Consider the following 20290-nt stretch of genomic DNA (forward strand, 5'->3'; position numbering starts at 1 on the left):
TCGAACTCAAGAATATGGCCGATATTTCAAGTTACAAATTTCGATAACTTCTATAAAGCGCGTGAACATAAATGAATTTGCTTTCTTCGTAAACAATAACTTCAAAGTTTTTCCATAAATATTGTTAACCAATTCGACATCAACACATTTATATCCTCTATATGGATCATTTCTTGCTAATGATTGTCACCAACATATGGCATTATTTTGTTGATATGCTTACTATGTGGAAAGTATAATTGAAAATGCAATATATTAATTATTTATTTATTGTAGTGAAATGACTAAATATTAGTTGAATATCACATTTTGACATGAACTATTATGACACTAATCAAAGTGTTTAATAACAATATATTAAACACTTTGATTAGTGTCATAATAGTTCATGTCAAAATGTGATATTCAACTAATATTTAGTCATTTCACTACAATAAATAAATAATTAATATATTGCATTTTCAATTATACTTTCCACATAGTAAGCATATCAACAAAATAATGCCATATGTTGGTGACAATCATTAGCAAGAAATGATCCATATAGAGGATATAAATGTGTTGATGTCGAATTGGTTAACAATATTTATGGAAAAACTTTGAAGTTATTGTTTACGAAGAAAGCAAATTCATTTATGTTCACGCGCTTTATAGAAGTTATCGAAATTTGTAACTTGAAATATCGGCCATATTCTTGAGTTCGAGCCTCAAGAATTCGGTGACAAAGTAAAAAATTGGATTCACATTTTACCTATGGGTGCAAACGAGCCGAGCTATTCGTGAGATATTCAAGTTCGGCTCGTGAAAAAGCTCGATCGACCCGAGCTTAAATGAGCCTGAGCCTACAAGTAAACTCATTTAATAACGAGCCCGAACCTACAAGTAAGCTCATTAATAAGGAGCCCGAGTCCGAGCTTTACTTATCGAGCTCGAGTCGACCCACTAGCATAAACGAGTCTGTCATTAACATAATTTTTATAATATGTATTTAATAATTATTAATTAATTTATTTAATATTATAAAAAATAACTAAATAATATACATTATCGTATATATATAATTATAATTAAAAAAAAACTGTATAAAAATAATTTTATATACATAAAAATATATTAAGAATTGGTAAATGAGCCGAGCTCGAGTTTTAGAAATAAAGATTGAAATTAGTTAAGCTCGAGCTTTGTGTAAGTTAAACGAGCCTAGTCAAGCTCGGGCTTGGCTCGTTTGAACCCCTAGTTTTACAATAATCCTCCACACTAGACACACAATTATCAAATGGTTATGAATAGTAACATTGCCACTTAGAAGATGTCACGTGACATCCTTTTTACTTTTTTAAATTTCAATTTCAGCTCTAACATTATAACAATCTACGTTATTTATCTATTTAATTTTTTAACAATTTTATTTTTTTCTAATAACTCACATTAATTAACTTAAAGACTAAACAAAATATCCAAAATATCCGGTGGTGATTCATTTTGTTTCTCAATATTTCGATATATATTTTATTAAAACCGAGTTGTGTTTGAAATAAAACTGGATTCACGTTTTACCTAGAGGTGCAAACGAGCCGAGCTGTTTGTGAGCTATTCAAAATCGGCTCATGAAAAATCTCGATCGAGCTGAGCTTAAACGAGTTCGAGCCTAAAAGTAAGCTCATTTAATAAACGAGCCCGAGCTTCACTAATTGAGCTCGAGCCAGCTCGCTAGTCTAAATAAGCCTGTCATTCACATAATTTTTACAATATGTATTTATTAACCATTAAGTAATCTATTTAATTTTATAAAAAAATTATTAAATAATATACAGTATCGTATATATAAAATTATAATTGAAAAAAAAACTGAATAAAAATAATTTTAAATATATAAAAATATATTAAGAATTAGTAAGCGAGCCGAGCTCGAGTTTTAGAAATAGAGATTGAAATTAGTTGAGTTCGAGCTTCGTGTAAGTTAAACGTGCCTAGTCGAGCTCGGGCTTGACTCGTTTGTATCCTAGTTTTACAGTAATCCTCCACACTAAACACACAATTATCAAATGATTATGGAATAGTAACATTACCACTTAGAAGATGTCACGTGACATCCTTTTTGCTTTTTTAAATTTCAATTCAGCTCTAATGCTATAATAATCTATGTTGTTTATCTATTAAATTTTTTAACAATTTTGTTTTTTCTAACAACTCGCATTAATTAGCTTAAAGACTAAACAAAATATCCGGTGGTGATTAATTTTGTTTATCAACATTTCGATATATAAATTTTATTAAAACTGAGTTGTATTTGAAATAAAACATATTTTAACATTTTAAACCAAGTGTTCACATTTTATACTGAGTATCGTTACTCCGTTGACACCGTCCTAACAACCGTACCATTTTTATTTTATTGTTTTTTATTTCGGTGTCTTTCAATATTCTTGCACTATCGATACCGAACTGGTGTTGTACTGTCAAAATCGATATGATTTTAGTTTATATGTTTGTGCTCTAAATTTTCGGTTTTGGTATAAACTTACAATATCAAATAAAAAACAATACTTTAATATATTATATGGGTAAAGTTAAAATACAAAGGGAGACAAAAATAAGAAGTGTGAGAAGGATTCTTGACCACACAAAAAACCCCTTAAAAATTAAAAAAAATAATAAAAAAATCATAACTCAAAATATAATCAAAAAACAAAAAATTTAAAAAACTAAAATGTTTCCCCCAACAATCCCGTAATAAAAAAAAAAAAAAACTGACGAGAAGACAAAGTGCCGAGATCAAAGACATAATGACGAAAATGAACAAAAGACACAATTATAATTAAGAAAAGACACAATAGTTCGCAAAATATAACACAATGCCAAATAAAATATAACATAATGTAATATAACACAATATCAAGAAAAAAAAGACACAATGTCAAAGAAAAAAGACACAATCAATGACGAAAAAGCTCGATCGAGCTAGGCTTAAACGAGACCGAGCCTAAAAGTAATCAAGCCAGCTCTCTATCCTAAACAAGCCTGTCATTCACATCTTTTTATAATATGTATTTATTAATTATTAAGTAATCTATTTAATTTTATAAAAAATAACTAAATAATATACATTATGTCATTATGGTATATATAAAATTATAATTGAAAAAAAACTGTATAAAAATAATTTTAAATATATAAAAATATATATTAATAATTAGTAAACGAGCCGAGCTCGAGTTTTAGAAATAGAGATTGAAATTAGTTGAGCTCGAGCTTTGTGTAAGTTAAACGAGCCGAGCTCGGGCTTGACTCGTTTGCACCCCTAGTTTTACAATAATCCTCCACACTACATAAACAATTATCAAATGGTTATAAATAGTAACGTTGCCACTTAGAAGATGTCACGTGACATCCTTTTAGCTTTTTCAAATTTCAAATTTCAATTTTAGCTCTAACGTTATAATAATATATGTTATTTATCTATTTAATTTTTTAACAATTTTGTTTTTTCTAATAACTCGCATTAATTAACTTAAAGACTAAACAAAATATCCGGTGGTTATTATTTTGTTTCTCAACATTTCAATATAATAAATTTTATTAAAACTGAGTTGTATTTGAAATAAAACATATTTTAGCATCTTAAACCAGAGGTTCACATTTCACACTAAGTACCGTTACTACACCGACACCATCCTAACAACAACCGTACCATTTTTATTTTTATTGTTTTTGATTTCGGTGTCTTTCAATATTCTTACACTATCGATACCGAACTGGTGTTGTACTGTCATAATCGATAAAATTTTAATTTTTATGTTTGTGCTCTAACTAAGTTTCGGTTTTGGTATATACTTACAATATCAAATAAAAAACAATACTTTATTATATTATAAGGGTAAAGTTAAAATACAAAGGGAGACAAAAATGAAAAGTGTGAGAAGGATTCTTTATCACACAAAAAACCCCTTAAAAATTCAAAAATAATAATAAATAAATCATAATTCAAAATATAAATAAAAAACGAAAAAATTTAAAAAACTAAAATGTTTCCCCCAACATTCCCATAAAAAAAATATGACGAGAAGACACAGTGCCGTAATCAAAGACACAATGGCGAAAATGAACAAAAGACACAATTATAATTAAGAAAAGACACAATAGTTCGTAAAATATAACATAATGCCGAATAAAATATAATATAATGTAATATAACACAACATCAAGAAAAAAAAAGACACGATGTAAAGGAGAAAAGACACAATCAATGACGAAAAATCTCGATCGAGCCTGGCTTAAAACGAGACCGAGCTTCACTAATCAAGCTCGAGCCGGCTCTCTAGCCTAAACGAGCCTGTCATTCACATTATTTTTATAATATGTATTTATTAATTATTAAGTAATCTATTTAATTTTATAAAAAATAACTAAAATAATATACATATGTCATTATCGTATATATAAAATTATAATTGAAAAAAAAAGTATAAAAATAATTTTAAATATATAAAAATATTAAGAATTAGTAAACGAGCCGAGTTCAAGTTTTAGAAATAGAGATTGAAATTAGTTGAGTTCGAGCTTTGTGTAAGTTAAACGAGCCTAGTCGAGCTCAGGCTTGACTCGTTTGCACCCCTAGTTTACATTTTACAATAATCCTCCACGCTACACACACAATTATCAAATGGTTATAAATAGTAACATTGCCACTTAGAAGATGACACGTGACATCCTTTTAGGATTTTCAAATTTCAATTTCAGCTCTAACGTTATAATAATCTACGTTATTTATCTATTTAATTTTTTAACAATTTTGTTTTTTTCTAATAACTCGCATTAATTAACTTAAATACTAAACAAAATATCCCGTGATGATTAATTTTGTTTATCACCTTTTTTAATATAATAAATTTTATTAAAACCGAGTTGTATTTGAAATAAAACATATTTTAACATTTTAAAACAGGGGTTCACATTTTATATTGAGTACCGTTATTTTAGTGATACCTTCCTAACAACAACCATACCATTTTTATTTTAATTGTTTTTTTATTTCGATATCTTTAAATATTCTTACACTATTAATACCGAATCGGTGTTGTACTGTCAGAATCAATATACTTTTAATTTTTATGTTTGTGCTGTAACTAATTTTTGGTTTTGGTATATACTTACAATATCAAATAAAAAATAATACTTTATTATATTATATATTATTGTAATATAATATAATATTATATTACAATAATATATAAATGAATTAATATAATGAATTAATTAATGTGAAATATATGATATAGTTTGGTTAACGTGCTATATATATATCGTTCATATGACGCCAATAGCTTATAGTTATAGCTTGATGCTTCTTCACTAATTCCCTTATCTTTCAATTTCAATTTCAATTTCGGTAACAAAAACCCTAAAACCCTTCGAATCCGCAATCGCTTAAATTTCGAAGCCATACAATTTGATCCTTAGTTCGTCACTTCGATTATAGTTTATGCTAATCGCTTTCATCTGATTCCATTCGAACGATCAACAGACCGATCGCTTGTTGTTTGTTCAGCCAATGCGATTTGTCTGTTTGGTTTCAATATGAAGTTGCATAGAAGAAGGTCATCAAAAGTGGTTAGTGCAGTTATTCTTTTTTTTTTTTTTTTTTTTTTTTTTTTGTGGTGGTTAGGGTTTTGTCCATTCTTTAGGGTTTTTTTATTGTTATTTAACATGATTGATTGTTGGTTATGATATATTTTTTTTTATTAATTCAATGTATGATCAGAATGTATGGCTAGTCATATGGTATTTTGAATCAATGGATGATTTGCTCTTTGTATACGTGTACTTATCATCAGGCTGTATCTTTTTACTGTATAAAGTTGGAAACTTGATTTTGCAAAGGAACCTTTAAACCCGCATGTTGCGGTGGGAATATGGCGGGAACTCGGTTGGTATCGGTTTCGTCTGTATGATGTGGGTAGCTGGTAGCATGTCTGGTTTAGTATTTCAAGAATACTATAACTAAAATTTTGCATTTAAAAAAAGGTAAAAAGTTTTGTGGCTAAAGTTGAAAGGTGAAAAGTCTTGATGTGTAAAAGTCAAAGTCTAAAAAGTGTTGTGGTCAAAGTTGAAAGGTGAAAGTCTTGATGTGTAAAAGTATAAAACTTTGGTGGCCAAAGTTGAAAGTCCAAATCTTTTCATGCTGTCTTTAAATATATATAAAAGTTTGGTGGCCAAAGTTGAAAGTCAAAGTTTTGTGGTCAAGGTTGAAATGTGAAAAGTTTTGATGTGTAAAAGTTAAAACTTTGGTGGCTTATGTTGAAGACTAATACTTTTCGAGCTGCCTTTCAATAAATATGTATAATTTTTGGATTGATTATGATTACATATTATGTTTTCTGGAATGCATGTTTGCTTGTCTGGTATGATTTATCAGCTACTTCAATACTATACTAAACATTCACATCTTATATGCAACTTGAAGTGTTTGACGATGAATGATGTGTCTGTAATAATACTTAATATACCATTCAGACAATTGAACCGGAAATAGTAAGATGCTGATGAAAAAAGTAGCTTTTTTGACATTTGTAATTGAACTGGAAACTAGTAAGACGCTGATGAGAATAAGCAACTTTTTTGACATTTGTTTATCGTTTTGAATTGAGCGTGTTAACTCATTTCACTCGTCACTTTTTGTGCTTCATGTGTAAGAAATTATATGAAAATGAGGTATTTTTTATTCCCTCTTTTATTGTTTTGGTGATTTCGTCAATATTCTAGGTTCAATGTTCACGCCTATTTCTTTTTTTTTTTCAAATACCCTTGCATTTTAGATCATGTTTTAATTTTCTAGGCATGGCCTGCAATAAGAGTTTTACATTTTAATAGTTTGATATGCTCAAAATTTGTTGACACGTGTTATATTTTTTTTATTGTGAACCAGCCTCCTAAAATTAAGTCCTTCATCGATGGTGTAATTGCTGCTCCACTTGAAAACATTGAAGATCGTTTGAGAAACTTTTCCTGGGACTTTGACAAGGTACTTCTACAAACTTATTTAATTTGCATTATAATGTTGACTTTCACTGAATTGATTGTGGTTATTGTTGTTAATACAGGGAGACTTTTACGATTGGGTAGATTTATTTAACCACTTCGAAACATACCTCGAGAGATACGTCAAACCGAGGACAGATTTTCAAGTGGAAGATGATTACTCGGAGTCTGGCATTCCTTTCCCTAGGGATGCTGTCCTGCTGATCTTGAGTGTTGTAAGAATAATTTTGGACAACTGCACAAATAAGCATTTCTATAGCTCATATGAGGTAATTATTTATAAGTTCTTGATTATGTTATTTACAGTGCTCTAAAAAATCGCCCTTAGGAGCGGTCAGTAGTCCATCTAGGCATTAGGCGTCGCCTCACTGCTGATTAGTTGAGGTCTCTTAATTGGCATTTAAGAGTTTATCAGCTTTTTTAACACTTAGATAAGCAACTGGTTATTGATTTAAGCATTTCAAATTAATTAAAGGAGATGAATCTACCTTCTTAAACTTGTCTTCGTCAGTCAGTTATTCTCAACTTTTAGTGTATTTACACGTTTGTTAGAGAGGTAATTTACAAAAATATGATATTGTTACAAAGTTGTAAACACATGGTTCTTTATTTTGCATTGATTTCTACCTAGCACTCTTTAGAACACTAATAAGTTGTTTGCTGTCAAATTGCGATTAACAGCCACTGATATATCAAGTTAATGTGTATACTTCTATAAATCAATCATACGAACAATATTTCATGACAGGTTGTCTACATTATATTGTGTATTTACTAATCCTGAATTATAATCATGCAGCATCATCTTTCTTTCCTATTGGCTTCCACCCATGCAGACGTGGTTGAAGCCTGTTTGAAAACTCTATCATCTTTCTTAAGGAAATCAACTGTAAGACACATTATAAGAGACAAAAATCTAAGTTCAAAGCTATTTGCCTTTGCACAAGGCTGGGGTGGGAAAGATGAAGGGCTAGGATTGGTTGCATGTGCTCTAGAGAATGTATCTGACCCAGTATCTCAAGAGTTGGGTAGCACGCTCCATTTTGAGTTTTATGACAACTCTGATTCAGAAAAGTCAACTCAAGGGTTACAAATTATCCATTTACCTAAAATCGACACTTACAAAGAATCCGATGTTGAACTTATGCACAGGTTAATTCAGGAGTATAAAGTACCAAGTAGTTTAAGATTCTCACTTTTGACAAGATTACGTTTTTCAAGAGCTTTTAGCTCCTGCACTGCTCGCCGACAGTACACAAGTGTTCGTTTAAATGCGTTTATAGTTCTTATTCAAGTGTGTGGTGATACTGATGATCTTGTTTCGTTTCTTAACACCGAGCCTGAGTTCATCAACGAATTGGTAACACTTTTGAGCTATGAAGATGCAGTTCCTGAAAATATTCGAATATTAAGTCTGTTATCATTGGTTGCTCTTAGTCATGATCGTTCTCGCCAGTTAACCGTGTTGGCTGCTGTCGCAACTGGCGGACATCGTGGCATACTATCAAGTCTCATGCAGAAGGCTATTGACACTGCGGTTAGTAAATCGTCTGTTATGTTTGCTCAGGCTTTACTCTCATTGGTTACAATTTTGGTATCTTCTACTGGCTGTTCTGCCATGCATGAAGGGTTCATACCTACCCTTTTGCCTCTTCTAAAAGATACAGATCCTCAGCATTTGCATCTAGTCAGCATTGCTGTACATGTTCTAGAAACTTTTATGGATTTCAGTAATCCAGCTGCTGCTTTGTTTCGAGACCTTGGTGGATTAGATGATGCAATTTCCCGATTGAAAATAGAAGTTTCTCATGTTGAAAATGGCACATCTGTTCAGATGCACACTAGTAATTCATCTGACTCGAACACTGCAAAGCCTCTTTATTCTGAAGCTTTGGTATCGCACCACAGGAAGTCATTAATGAAAGCCTTACTGCGTGCTATATCGCTTGGAACATATGCACCTGGAATCACTACTCGTGTTTATGGCCCTGAAGAAAGTTTGTTACCACAATGTTTACATGTGATTTTTAAAAAAGCTAAAGATTTTGGGGGTGGGATGTTTTCATTGTCGGCAGTTGTAATGAGTGATTTGATTCATAAAGAGCCAACTTGTTATCCCATTTTAGAACAAGCCGGTCTTCCGTCTGCATTTCTAGATGCTATAATGGATGGTGTGCCTTGTTCTGCTGAAGCTATAACATGCATACCCCCGTGTTTGGATGCTTTGTGTCTTAGTAATAATGGTCTTCAGGCTGTCAAGGATTGTAATGCTTTGAGGTGTTTTGTGAAGGTATTCACTTCACGAAATTACCTTCGTGCCCTTATGGGTGATACTACAACTTCATTATCTGGTGGTCTTGATGAATTGATGAGACATGCTGCTTCTTTACGTGTGTATGGTGTTGATATGCTGATTGAGATTTTAAAATTCATTGAGAAGCTTGGTTCTGGATGTGAAGTTGTTGAAGCTCTTGACTCCTTTTCTGTTCCAATGGAAACCGATGGGGAATCTAGCAAGCGTGAAAATCACGAGAAGCTTGCTGAGTCTTCTGCCGACACGTCTTTGTTGAATGTGGAATCTTTTCTACCTGATTGTGTTAACAATGCTGCTCGTTTGCTTGAAACGATTCTTCAAAATTCTGACACGTGTCGTATATTTGTGGAGAAAAAGGGAATCCAAGCCGTTCTGCAGTTATTTACCTTACCTTTGATGCCTTCTTCTGTTTCTATTGGTCATAGCATATCAATTGCATTTAGAAGTTTCTCTGCTAATCATTCTACATCTCTAGCTAGAGCATTATATTCATTCTTGAAAGATCATTTGAAAGTGACAAACGAGCTACTTGCATCTCTTGGAGGGATGCAACTTGCACAGATCGAAGATTCTAGAAGAACAAAGGTGTTAAGATGCCTTTCTAGTCTTGAGGGTATTTTGTCTCTTTCTAATTCTTTATCAAAGGGGACTGCAAATCTTGTGTCTGAGCTTGGGACCTCTGATTCTGATGTGCTGGGAGATCTTGGAGTTGCTTACCGGGAAATACTCTGGCAAGTTTCTATTGATTGTGATTCTAAAGCAGATGAAAAACAGAGTAATAAAACAGAGACTGAAAAGCTTAATCTTAATAACTCCGATACTGCCATTGCTGCAAGTGATGTTGATGCAAGTGAGCCAGTGGCGAGGTACATGAACTCATTTCCGATTCGGAACAGTTCACACCCTCATTGGAGTCTAGAACATGACTTTGACACAGCATATCGATCCAGTGATAGGCTCAGTCGGCGTCAACGACTCATTTTAGCCCATTTAAGTGCAGGAAGCACCAGGAGACATCTAGAAGCCATACACCTTGATTCAGAGGCTTCCGTAAGCAACACCAAGGCAAGTTCTTCACAAAATATCAGGAAAAAAAGCCCCGAGGTCCTTGTTATGGAAAATCTTAACAAACTGGCTTCCACTATACGTTCTTTCTTTACCACTTTAATAAAAGGATTTCCTTCATCTAATCGGCGAAGGGCTGAAAGTGGATCACTAAGCACTGCTTCCAAGAATATTGGAACTGCATTAGCAAAGATTTTTCTTGAAGCACTTAGTTTCTCGGGGTACGGCATGGGTTCGGGCCTTGATACTTCATTGCCAGTTAAGTGTCGTTATCTTGGAAAAGTGGTGGAGCACATGGCAGCATTAACGTTCGATAATAGGCGAAAGATCTGTTATACTGTTATGATAAATAACTTCTATGTCCAGGGTACCTTTAAGGAGCTACTCAACACTTTTGAAGCTACAAGTCAGTTACTATGGACATTACCTTATTCTGCTTCAACATCTGGAAATGAAAATAATGAAGGAAACAAATTGTCTCACAGTAAATGGTTGCTTGACACATTGCAGAGTTACTGTCGGCTTTTGGAGTTTTTTGTTAACTCTACTTATCTTTTGCCATCAGCCTCCACATCTCAAGCTCAGTTACTTGTACAACCGTTGGCTGTCGGGTTATCAATCGGGTTGTTTCCGATTCCTCAAGATCCCAAAATGTTTGTTCAGATGCTGCAATCTCAAGTCCTTGATATAATACTTCCTATATGGAATCATCAGATGTTTCCAAGTTGTAATCCGGGCTTTATTACAAAGATTGTGACCCTTGTCACTCAGATATACTGTGGTGTTGGTGATATGAAACAACCTCGTGTCGGTGGTACTGGCGGTGCTAACCAGCGGTTCACACCACCACCGCCTAATGAAGCCGCTATAGCCACCATTGTAGATATGGGGTTTACTAGGGCAAGGGCAGAGGAAGCATTAAGACGGGTTGAAACAAATAGTGTCGAGATGGCGATGGAATGGCTATTTACTCATCCTGATGATCCTGTACAGGACGATGAGCTGGCAAGAGCACTTGCTTTATCATTAGGAAACTCATCGGAGACTCCTAAATCAGATAACACCACAGAAAAGTCAAACGGTGGTCAAACAGAAGTGGCGGAAGCCAAAACACCAACGCCCCCTATTGATGGCATTCTTGCAGCTTCTATTAAGTTGTTGCAAAGTAGTGACTCATTGGCTTTTTCCTTAACTGATTTGCTTGCCACCTTTTGCAATAGAAATAAAGGAGAAGATCGCCCAAAAGTGATATTGCATCTTATCGAACAGCTAAAACTTTGCCCACTGGAAACTTCAAAGGAAACCAGTACACTCTGTATACTATCACACACACTAGCATTGATTGTTGCTGAAGATGTCACTGCTAGAGAAATTGCTGTGAAAAATGGTGTTGCTTCTATAGCCATAGACATTTTAATGAAGTTTTTAGCAGAAACTGAGTCACAGAATGAGCTACTCGTGGTACCAAAATGCATCAGTGCTTTGTTTCTTATTTTGGACTATTTGTTGCAATCCAAACCCAAAGTATCATCTGATATAAAAGGAGGAACAGAACACACTGATGAGAAATTTACTCCGGATAATCTTGATGATAATAACTGCTGTAAGTTTGGAAAGATATTTGGAAAATCTACTGGCTATCTGACTGTAGAAGAGGGTAGTAAGGTTGTTAATATTGCATGTGATCTGATTAAAAAGCATGCCCCTGCTATGGTTATGCAAGCGGTTTTATTACCGTGTGCTCGTTTGACAAAAACACACACTCTGGCTTTACAGTTTCTTGAAGATGGAGGTTTGAGTGATCTTTTCAGTATACCAAAGTCTTGTTTTTTTCCTGGTTCCGACGCAGTGGCATCTGCTATCATTCGACATCTCATTGAAGATCCTCAGACACTACAAACAGCAATGGAGTTGGAGATACGACAGGCTTTAGATGGCAGCCGCCATGTCGGTCGTATTGCTTCGCGCGTATTTTTGGCATTAATGGCGCCTCTTATATCTCGTGATGGTGAGGTCTTCATGAAAGCAGCAACGGCTGTATGCCAGTTGGTTATGACAGGTGGCAGAACCTTAGTAATATCCAAAGAGAAAGATAAAGAGAAAGAAAAAGATAAATCAAAAACTAAAGGTGTTGAAATTGGAGCATCACCTGTACATGAAAATAAATCTCAAGATGGACCAACGAAGTGTGTCAAATCCCAGAAAAAAGTTCCTGCTAATCTCACACTTGTTGTTGATCACTTGCTTGAAACTGTAATGAAATATCCTTCACTGAATCCTGAGGAAGATTGCAATAAACTTTATGGTGCAATGGAGGTAGATGGTTCTGCTGCAATTAAGGGTAAAATGAAGGTCGATTATACAATGAAAGAATCCGAAAGCATGTCAGAAAAATCAGCTGCTGAGTTAGCTAAAGTGACTTTTGTTCTCAAATTGTTGGGAGATATTCTTCTTATGTATGCACATGCAGCTGGAATACTTCTAAAACGTGATCTAGAGATGCACAGTGGGATTGTACATCATGTTATGCATCACCTTCTATATCTCTCTGTGGACAAGATATCTGGAGCTGATGAATGGAGAGGGAAGTTATCTGAAAATGCCTCATGGTTGCTGGTGGTTTTGTGTGGCAGATCAAGTGAAGGGCGCAGGCGTGTCATAAATGTACTTGTGAAAGCTTTGTGTTCATTTGCCACATCAGCATGCAGTTCATCTAAGAGTGGTTTATTGCCTGATAAAAGGATGCTTGCTTTTGTTGATTTGGTTTATTCGATTCTATTCAAAAATCCATCCTCGAGTAATGTACTGGGATCTGGTTGTTCTTCAGATATTGCTAAAGGCATGATTGATGGAGGACTAATTCCGTGTCTATCCAGCATTCTTCAGGTGCTGGATTTAGACCATCCCGATGCCCCCAAAGTTGTAAATATTATTCTTAAATCTTTAGAAGGCTTAACGCGTGCTGCCAATGCGGCAGAGCAACTTGCTTTATCTGAACCGGTCAACAAGAAAAAGTCTGTTGGTTTGGGCAATCAGACGTTTGATACTACAGTCAATCAGATACCTGTGGGTGGTCAACATGAGATCACAGGTACTGATGATGCTGAAAATCAACATCATGAAGAAACAGCTCAAGATGAAGGTGATCATGAATCAAACTTAAACCAGTCTACAGAACAGGAATTGAGAATTGAAATAGATGAGATAGAAGATAGTGGTGTGTTAAGAGATTCTGACCAAATTGAGATGCCTTTTCATGTTGAGAGGAGAGGTGGAGATAATACTGGTGACGAGGATGATGACATGGAAGATGACGAGGATGATGGTGATGGCGATGGTGATGACGAGGATGAAGATATAGCTGAGGATGGTACTGCTTTAATGTCATTGGCTGACACAGATGTTGAAGACCATGATGAAACTGGATCAGGTGATGAATATAATGATGACATGGTTGATGACGAGGATGATGTGTACAATTTAAATCGTGTTATTGAGGTGAGATGGCAAGAGGCTCTAGGTCAAACAGGACCCGACGGTGCACTTATTGACATTGCTGCAGAGCCATTTCAAGGTGCCAATGTTGATGACCTTTTCGGTCTTCATAGACCGATAACTGGCGGTTTTGACCATGGCCGCCGCCAGCAGAGCAGAAGCTCGTTTGAGAGATCTGGTACAGATGTGAATAGCGGTTTGCAGCATCCTCTTCTTGTGAGACCATCATCACAGTCTGGTGAACTAGGTTCAGTGCGGCCATCAAGTGGTGGTGCTTCTATTCATAATTTGGAATCTTTATCTGGTGGGAGCTTTGATGGGTATGTTCCGCATTTCCTGACGCATGATGTTCCTGCTCTTCCATTTGATCATGTACAATCTACCTTGTTTGGTGATAGAAATGGTGGTGGAGCTCCACTGCCACCAGCTGACTTTTCTGCTGATTTGGAGTCATTACGAGCACCTACAAGAAGAGGACCAGGTGATGGGCGGTGGACTGATGATGGCCAACCGCAAGCTGGTGATCAAGCTGCTGCTATTGCACAGGCTGTAGAAGAGCTTTTCATATCTCAGATAAGCACAGCTACTCCTTTTGCCAATGATATTCCGCAAGAAGCAGAGGCTACTGATAATGTTTTTCAGCGGCCTGAAGGTCCAGAAGATGATAATGATCAAAATCTTAACCAGAACGTTGAAAATGTTGAACAAACACAAGACCAAGCAGGTGGGCTCAATCCTGATGCTGTAAACAACAGTGCAGATATTCACGATAACATGGAAATCGGTGAAGGAAATGAGCAGCAGGTAGAGTTTGATTAATTCTTTGTTCAACTGTGTAATGTTTTCTGTTAGTTCTTTTTAATTTAATTACACATGATGTGTATTTTCAGGAGTTGTTAACTGTTGACATGGCAAGCAATAATGTCTCCAATTCTGGTGACCATAATGCTGATGTTGATATGAACGTTGCTGAAGGGGACTTGTTACCTTCAGTTGGTGTCATTGAGGAGTCATTTTCTGAACAGAACGCTAACATCGATGATGACAGTCAAACTGGTCAACCTGATGAACCGGTTGCAACTAACATTGCCCAAAGTACAAATGGCATAGATCCAGCATTCTTGGAGGCACTACCTGCAGAACTTAGGGCAGAGGTATTAGCTTCACAACAATCTCAGTCGGCCCCACCTCCAGTTTCTGCTCCTGCACCTGTTTCCGCTACAGCTGAAGAAATAGATCTCGAGTTTTTAGCTGCACTTCCTCCAGATATCCAAGCAGAAGTTTTAGCTCAACAACGGGCGCAAAGGGTTGCACGGCTAGCTGAAGGTCAACCCGTTGATATGGATAATGCTTCAATTATAGCTACTTTTCCACCTGATTTGCGTGAAGAGGTTTGCATACTTGCATTGTTGCATCTTAAAATTTAGAAGCTTAATCATTTGCTTACTTGTACTATGTGTTTGCTTTTTTTAGGTGTTATTGACATCATCAGAAGCAGTTCTTTCAGCATTGCCATCACCGTTACTTGCTGAAGCACAAATGCTGAGGGATAGAGCGATGAGTCACCATCAGGCTCGTAGTTTGTTTAGAAACAGCCATAGACTTAATAGCAGGAGGAACTGGTTGAGATTTGATAGGCAGGCAGCAATCGATAGGGGTGTTGGTGTTACAATAGGACAAAGGGCATCTTCTGCTTTTTTGGAAAGCTTGAAAGTGAAGGAAGTTGAAGGGGACCCACTTTTGGATGCTGATGCTTTGAAAGCTTTGATCAGGCTTCTACGATTAGCACAGGTAATGATTTATGCTTCAACAAATAATGAAGTAAATGCCTTTTTCTTAATTGTTATGACCATTTTGACCTTTTGTTTTCAGTCTCTTGGGAAAGGCCTTTTACAGAGACTCTTTCTGAACTTATGTGCTCATAGTTGCACAAGGGCAGTTCTTGTTTTCTTGCTATTGGGCATGATCAAGAAGGAGACTGAAGGCCTGACAGGTGGATTGACAACGGTTAATTCTCAGAGGCTTTATGGGTGTCAGTCTAGTGTTGTTTATGGTCGATCACAGCTTATGGATGGTATGATTTTCTTTTAGCCTGGAACTAATTTTCCTTTCCAACATATATGTTGTTTTTGATGCTAGAGATGGTTCATTTACAGGTCTCCCACCACTAGTACTGCGCCGGGTGTTAGAGATTTTGACATATCTGGCTACAAATCATTCTTCTGTTGCTGATTTGTTATTTAGTTTTGATTCTTCACTTGTTCCTGAGTCTTTAAATCTCAAATGCCATGATAAAAAGAATGATAAGGGAAAAGAAAAGGTTGTTGAAGGTGGAGAAATCTCTCATCCTGTTGGATCCGAGGGTGATATTCCTATATTATTATTTGTAAAACTCTTGAATCAACCGCTGTTCCTTCGCTGTACTGCCCATGTAGAACAGGTAGTTTAGACTCTATTTTTATTATTATGAGTGACAAATTTGATTCTCATTTAGTCTATTATATATTTGATGCAGGTTATGAGTCTAATTAAAGTTGTTATTGACACTGCTGCTTTAAAGTTAGAAAGCAAATCTAATACTAAACAAGTTGAAAACAATGGATCTGCTAGTCAACCTCAGGGAGATTCTTCCTCGGCAGGAGCAGAACCTCATCATGATGATAAAGCTGTCAGCGATGGAGCATCCACATCAGATGACCAGAAAAGTGTCAACGTGCATGACATATTCATGAAACTTCCCCAATCTGATCTTCATAATCTATGCAGTCTTCTTGGTCACGAGGGGTAATATTAAGTTTTCAATGATTATTTTGTTATTCATTTATATCTTGAAAGCTTAATGCCTATTTTTGTTTATTAGGCTATCAGAAAACGTTTATCTGCTTACTGGTGAAGTCCTGAAGAAGTTAGCCTCAGTTGCTCCATCACATAGAAAGTTGTTCATTGTAGAGCTTTCAGAGTTAGCTCATAGTCTTAGTGGGTCCGCCATTCAAGAACTCATCACACTAAGAACCACACACATGTTGGGTCGGAGTGCGGGGTCCATGTCTGGGGCTGCTTTACTAAGAATCATGCAAACACTTAGCACACTCAATGTACCTGATGTCGATGACAGTAAGGTTTCTATAAATGATGACAATCAGGAGCACACTACTTTGTTGAAGTTAAATATTTCACTTGAACCTTTATGGCATGAATTGAGTGAGTGTATAAGTGCAGCAGAAACGCAGCTGGTGCAGGGATTGTTTTCTTCAGACAGTTTGAATTCTAATACAGTTGAGCATGTCCCCAATGTATCTCCTCTGCCACCTGGCATTCAGAGACTTTTACCTTTTATTGAGTCATTTTTGGTCCTATGTGAAAAGCTACAATCAAATAGTTCTAGCCTACAACAAGATGATGCAAATGCAACATCAACAGCACGGGAAGTGAAGGAGTTTTCTGGTAATTCATCACCAAGTGGGACCGGGATTGATGGTGCCGTAACATTTGCTAAGTTTGCTGAGAAACATCGACGGCTATTAAATGCTTTTGTCAGACAAAATCCCAGTTTGTTGGAGAACTCACTTTCTATGATGTTGAAAACACCGAGGTTAATTGACTTTGACAACAAAAGGTCGTATTTCCGTTCTAGAATCAGGCAGCAACATGATCACCACCTGTCAGGCTCGTTAAGAATAAGTGTTCGTCGGGCTTATGTTCTAGAAGATTCTTACAATCAGCTGCGCATGCGGCCCACTCAAGAGCTAAAAGGACAGTTAAATGTTCATTTTCAAGGTGAAGAAGGTATTGATGCTGGTGGTTTGACTAGAGAATGGTATCAGTTGTTGTCTAGAGTTATATTTGATAAAGGAGCTTTACTTTTCACAACTGGAGGAAACAATGCAACTTTCCAGCCGAACCCCAATTCTGTTTATCAGACTGAGCATCTTTCCTACTTCAAGTTTGTGGGCCGCGTGGTACTTTTTTTTATTAAAAAAAAAAACTTTTTATTTTTGTATAATGTAATTTTAAAATAATAATTGTTGTATAATGATGCTTTGAGTTGTAGGTTGCTAAAGCCTTGTTTGATGGGCAACTCTTGGATGTTTACTTCACTCGGTCGTTCTATAAGCATATTCTTGGTGTGAAGGTAACATATCATGATATAGAGGCAACAGATCCTGATTATTACAAGAATTTAAAGTGGTTGCTTGAGGTACTTTTATATATTAATATGGTTCATTTTTTCTTTATACTTGCATTGTTGTTTTTTTTAAACAACTCTATTTTCTGTATCAGAATGATGTAAATGACATGCTGGGCCTGACATTTAGCATGGACGCTGATGAAGAAAAACACATCCTCTATGAGAAGACAGAGGTGTGTATCTAAAATCATATAAAAAATCTGATTTCGTCAAGAAAACTGGCATTAAGTTAAATGTTAAGATTTGGTTTTGTTTTTTTGATTTTGGTATGGGATAGGTTACTGATTATGAGCTCAAACCTGGTGGGCGGAACATAAGAGTAACAGAAGAAACAAAGCATGAATATGTGGATCTTGTTGCAGAACATATACTTACAAATGCAATACGTCCTCAAATCAATTCCTTTTTGGAGGGTTTTAATGAGTTAATACCCTGTGATCTCATTTCTTTCTTCAATGATAAAGAGCTTGAACTTCTAATAAGCGGGCTTCCAGAAATCGATTGTGAGTTGTCTTATTTTTTCTATAAACTGTTCATAGTTGTATTTTAAGATCGTTAATTTAACCAACCTGTTATTGTTGCAGTGGATGATCTGAAGGCCAACACTGAATATACCGGATACACTGTAGGCTCTAGTGTCGTTATGTGGTTTTGGGAGGTTGTCAAAGCGTTTAACAAAGAAGACATGGCTAGATTGCTTCAGTTTGTCACTGGTACATCAAAGGTATTGTAAAGATTAATGTAATAATTATCATAATTATGCTAGAAGTTGAATATACTAACATAATACATGCATAATTTCTTCAGGTTCCATTGGAAGGTTTTAAGGCATTGCAAGGTTTATCAGGTCCACAAAGATTTCAAATTCACAAAGCTTATGGAGCTCCAGAGAGGCTGCCATCAGCCCATACTTGGTTTGTGTTTTCTTTCCTTAGATTTTTTTCCTTCATTTTTAAGCTTCGTGTTCTCACTCGATATTTTGTATTATCAGTTTCAACCAGTTAGATCTTCCCGAATACATGTCAAAAGAACAGCTTCAGGAGCGATTACTACTTGCTATCCATGAAGCTAGTGAAGGTTTTGGGTTCGGCTAATGATGATATGCTGGATGTGGTGGTGTAGGGAGTGGGACCCCTAGCATCTTTCCAGCCACTACCATGTCATGTGGATGTTTGTTTCACTCTCCCACTTTATTTTATTAAGTTTCTACTAATATGAAAAATATAGTTATTTAATTTTTTGGTCTTTTTTGTAGATAAAGAAAGAACATAGATAATGCAACTTGAACGCGAGTCCCTGTGTATCACATGAAGACGGTGAACTAAAGCAAGTGGTTTTTTTGGTTGGCTCTATTTTGTAGCATGGATATGCGATTTTTGTGGTTGCTTTCGCTTCATGCAAAACCGAATAAAATGAGAACTTTAAATATTCACAGGCTTCATGTAAATCCTAGCCCTTTTTGGTTGGTTGATTGGTCAATATGGTCTTGTGATTTATGCATTTGAAGCATTGTGAAACCATCTTTGGTTCATTTTCTACCTTTGAAAAAGCTCATTCTTTGAATGACTGGCCAAAATAACTTTAGAACCAGGATTGTTTGACTAGTCAAAACACTTATATAATTTAATAGATAATTAATATATTAAATACTTAAGTCTTTGACAAAAGGCCAAAAGGTTTCTGATAGTATTCATATGAAATGGGAGTAATATTAAGCCAGATTATTTAGGCTTACACTTCGTTTGAGGCTATGATACAAGTTTTTGGAAGAGTAGAATAAAGGTTAGGAAATTTTAAGAAGTATGGGTTAGTCTTGGCTATTGACGCGTATGTCCTTGGTGTCAACAATAGTAGGTTTGCTGCTACACGGACCGTGAGGTCCTGGTATAATTGTCTGTGTGTCTTTTAAAACCACCTTATGCTCATTATGGATAAGACGTGGAGTGGTATCATTATATATGGTCCGTGTAACCATCTTTTTGAGTATTTTAATTTTTATGGGTGTGCACGATTTGGTTTTGGGCTTAACAAAACCGAAACTTTGGTTTTTGGATATTTGAAACCATTCGAATTTCAGTTTTTTGCCATATGAGCTTCAAAATTTTGGTAAATTAATAACTAAATGATTGAGTTACATTTTGGCAAAAACATTTTGAGTTATATATTTGTTAATTTCTTATATGTTTACT

At 35.4% G+C, this 20290-nt stretch overlaps 1 protein-coding gene across 1 annotated transcript; it reads left to right on the forward strand.

Annotated features, from left to right (window-relative positions):
* Positions 1-6925: 6925 nt before the first annotated feature.
* LOC143594853 (E3 ubiquitin-protein ligase UPL1-like) lies at positions 6926-19225 on the forward strand (the record flags this gene model as incomplete). Its single annotated transcript, XM_077074058.1, has 15 exons — positions 6926-7021; positions 7101-7307; positions 7838-14716; positions 14803-15303; positions 15386-15703; positions 15785-15986; positions 16069-16352; positions 16428-16696; positions 16773-17871; positions 17964-18110; positions 18194-18274; positions 18379-18604; positions 18686-18825; positions 18909-19015; positions 19093-19225. Coding segments are annotated over 15 exons (10659 nt in total), but the record flags the coding sequence as incomplete, so codon positions are not given.
* Positions 19226-20290: the final 1065 nt, after the last annotated feature.

The sequence above is a fragment of the Bidens hawaiensis genome, unplaced genomic scaffold, assembly GCF_021521415.1.
Source record: "Bidens hawaiensis isolate Kalapana, Puna unplaced genomic scaffold, B.hawaiensis_p1.1 tig00044244_1, whole genome shotgun sequence".
NCBI lineage: Eukaryota > Viridiplantae > Streptophyta > Magnoliopsida > Asterales > Asteraceae > Bidens > Bidens hawaiensis.